Here is a 2,484-nt window from a genome sequence, read left to right as displayed (position 1 = left end):
CACACACACACACACACACACACACACACACACTGCTGAAGAGGTGGGGAAACCTTGTCTTGGACTGAGTAAATAAGGTAATAACAATTTGGTCTGTTATCTAAGAATCAAAGAATCGGAGAGAGAAGCACTGAATGCATCTCTCATGTCTTGTGCATGCAACTTCAGGTTTGCATAGCTGTGACGTGCTTTCAGATATGCCTATGAGACAAGTAAGTCCTTGTGTCAAACTTAGAAGTGGATCAGGTTTTCTGATGGGATGTGTCCTGTCCCCACCTTAAAAAATGCCTATTTTCCAAAATAGAAACACTGCATAGGAACATATTGATTTCAATGAAAATTCAACAGAAATCAATAGAAAAAAAATGTTGCCTCTGAACACCCAGCTGTACATGAACAATTTATTTCATTGAGGCAAGAAACTGGCAGCAGTCATAACTTTTAGTCACTACAAAAATTACCGTATCCATACTGGTGACCTACCCTAGGGGCACTATACAATATTACAAGTCTGTTGAATGCCTGGACATTCCTCCATTCTTCATTTTAAAATCAGCACCATAATAATCATTTTCAAATAAACTTTTCCATTAAAATGTACAAGGAATACACATAAGTCCATGGAAATGTTCACTTTCAGGGGTTAAACATGGTTAAGGGGGGGCGGGGTTCAACCACTGATTCCAAGGAAAGCAGGATCTGGCTTGCAAAATGCATCTGTTTTGACAAAGTAACTAAAGGGAAGTCTTACCTTTTTGACTTCATATTTAATGGCAAGCTTAATTCTGCTCAGGCTTGGGCGATGATGCTCAGAGCAGACTTGTATGTTCACATCTCCGTTCAGAATAGCCTCTACTTCTTCCGTATCCCTGCAGAGATCCAGCACACCCACAACAAAGTCCTTGCATTGCATAGATAACTTCCTGTAATCGTTCTAATGAGACAAAGAGAAACCAATGTCATTTGATGCCCTACTTTGAGCGAGTGACACTTATCCGTGTGCAATTTAGGGCTCGCAGAAGCCGTGTGAAACTGCCAGGTTTGATTTGAGGAAGATCTGTGGATTCCACAAATAATAAGCCATTGCCTTCTCCATCACTTAATGCACTATTTTGTGGGATATAGGGAAAAAGTTCAGCCCTCCTCGTTCAGATTGCATGGTGACGTGTGCTGAATGATAAGTTGTTACCACGAGGTGCCATGGATTTGCCTTTAATGACTGCAAAGCCTGAACTTTCAGGGTGTAATGACAATTACACACTTCTGATCATTCTTTTTTATTTCACCCAACAACATTTGACTTTCTCCAAATTTCACAATATGTGTATTTCCATTCCCTGCCTCTGTTATATCCTGAAAGGAGGAGAAAAACATCTCTGCCATTATTAAACAGCTCTCCACTATTAAAACTGAACTGAATACATTTTTAAATCACATGGACAAAGTTATTTCACATACCATGTGAAAATATGCTGATCAAACTGGTGGATCTTTTATTAAATACTTAAATGTTTAAACACCATTATTACATTGGTCTTACACACTTGTAACCCATATGATTGTTTTATGTGTACAATAGGCAATATATTTACATGTGTGTGTGGTTTTATGTACATATAAACTCACAGACACACACACAATCCATGTGTGGAGGAAATATGCTCTACTGCAATGACAACAGGAAGCAAAAGCATTGCTTAGAGGAATATGCTTTCTGTTAAGGGAGCCCAAGCATTGACTTGGCTTTGAAGAGAATGACAGATGCAACAGCAGGACTGGAAGGAAAACTAAAATGATAGTGAGCTGCATTAAAATGTCACTTTGTATTTGGAGATCAGAGAAATGCTTAGGCAAGCACTACACCTCGGTGTAGTACTTATCACTTCTGTATTTTAGAATAGAGAAGCAGAGATCTGGGAAAGGACCTCCTGGGATGTCTGGTTTTACAAGCAAACATGTCATTTAATCCCTTGTATAAGCTTTTTGGGCTCCACCTTAAAGATAGGTAGGTCCTCCACCCTATTTCTCCAATGCTCAGACTGACAGAGCTTCCTTCTCTAATAGTTAAGAACCTCTAATTTTCAGCCTAACTTTATTTGCGGCTGGCTTATACCTCTGCGTTCTTCTGCGGGCATCATCCGGTAGCTTACATTGGTCTTTTCCCTCCCAGGTGTTTCTCCCCTGATCTATTTATACACAGCAATCATAGTTTCATAGTTTCATAGTTTCTAGGGTCAGAAGGGACCTGAGCAGATCATCTAGTCCGACCCCCTGCCATGGCAGGAAAGAGTACTGGGGTCAAACAACCCCAGTAAGGTGGTCATCCAACCTCCTCTTAAAAACCCCCAGGGTGGGAGCCTGCACCACCTCACTTGGAAGCTGGTTCCAGACTCTAGCCGCCCTGACCGTGAAGTAGCGCCTCCTGATGTCCAACTTAAACCTTCCCTCCGCCAGCTTGTGACCATTGTTCCTGGTCACTCCTTG

The 2,484-nt window shown here is 41.2% G+C and overlaps 1 protein-coding gene across 1 annotated transcript in view; it reads right to left on the bottom strand.

Annotated features, from left to right (window-relative positions):
- The window catches only part of LOC109289932 (short transient receptor potential channel 7-like), a 96,622-nt gene extending 95,577 nt beyond the window's left edge, over positions 1-1,045 (bottom strand). Inside the window, exon 1 of the mRNA XM_019506239.1 lies at positions 752-1,045. Within this exon, the coding sequence (XP_019361784.1) occupies positions 752-913 (162 nt within the window). The 5' untranslated portion in view covers positions 914-1,045. The remainder of the gene's footprint in view (positions 1-751) is intronic.
- Positions 1,046-2,484: the final 1,439 nt, after the last annotated feature.

Source organism: Gavialis gangeticus, unplaced genomic scaffold (genome assembly GCF_001723915.1).
Source record: "Gavialis gangeticus isolate Ggan-Ray unplaced genomic scaffold, GavGan_comp1, whole genome shotgun sequence".
Classification (NCBI taxonomy): domain Eukaryota; kingdom Metazoa; phylum Chordata; order Crocodylia; family Gavialidae; genus Gavialis; species Gavialis gangeticus.
The sequence above is the reverse complement of the archived record's forward strand: the minus strand, read 5'-3'. Positions and strand labels throughout refer to the sequence as shown.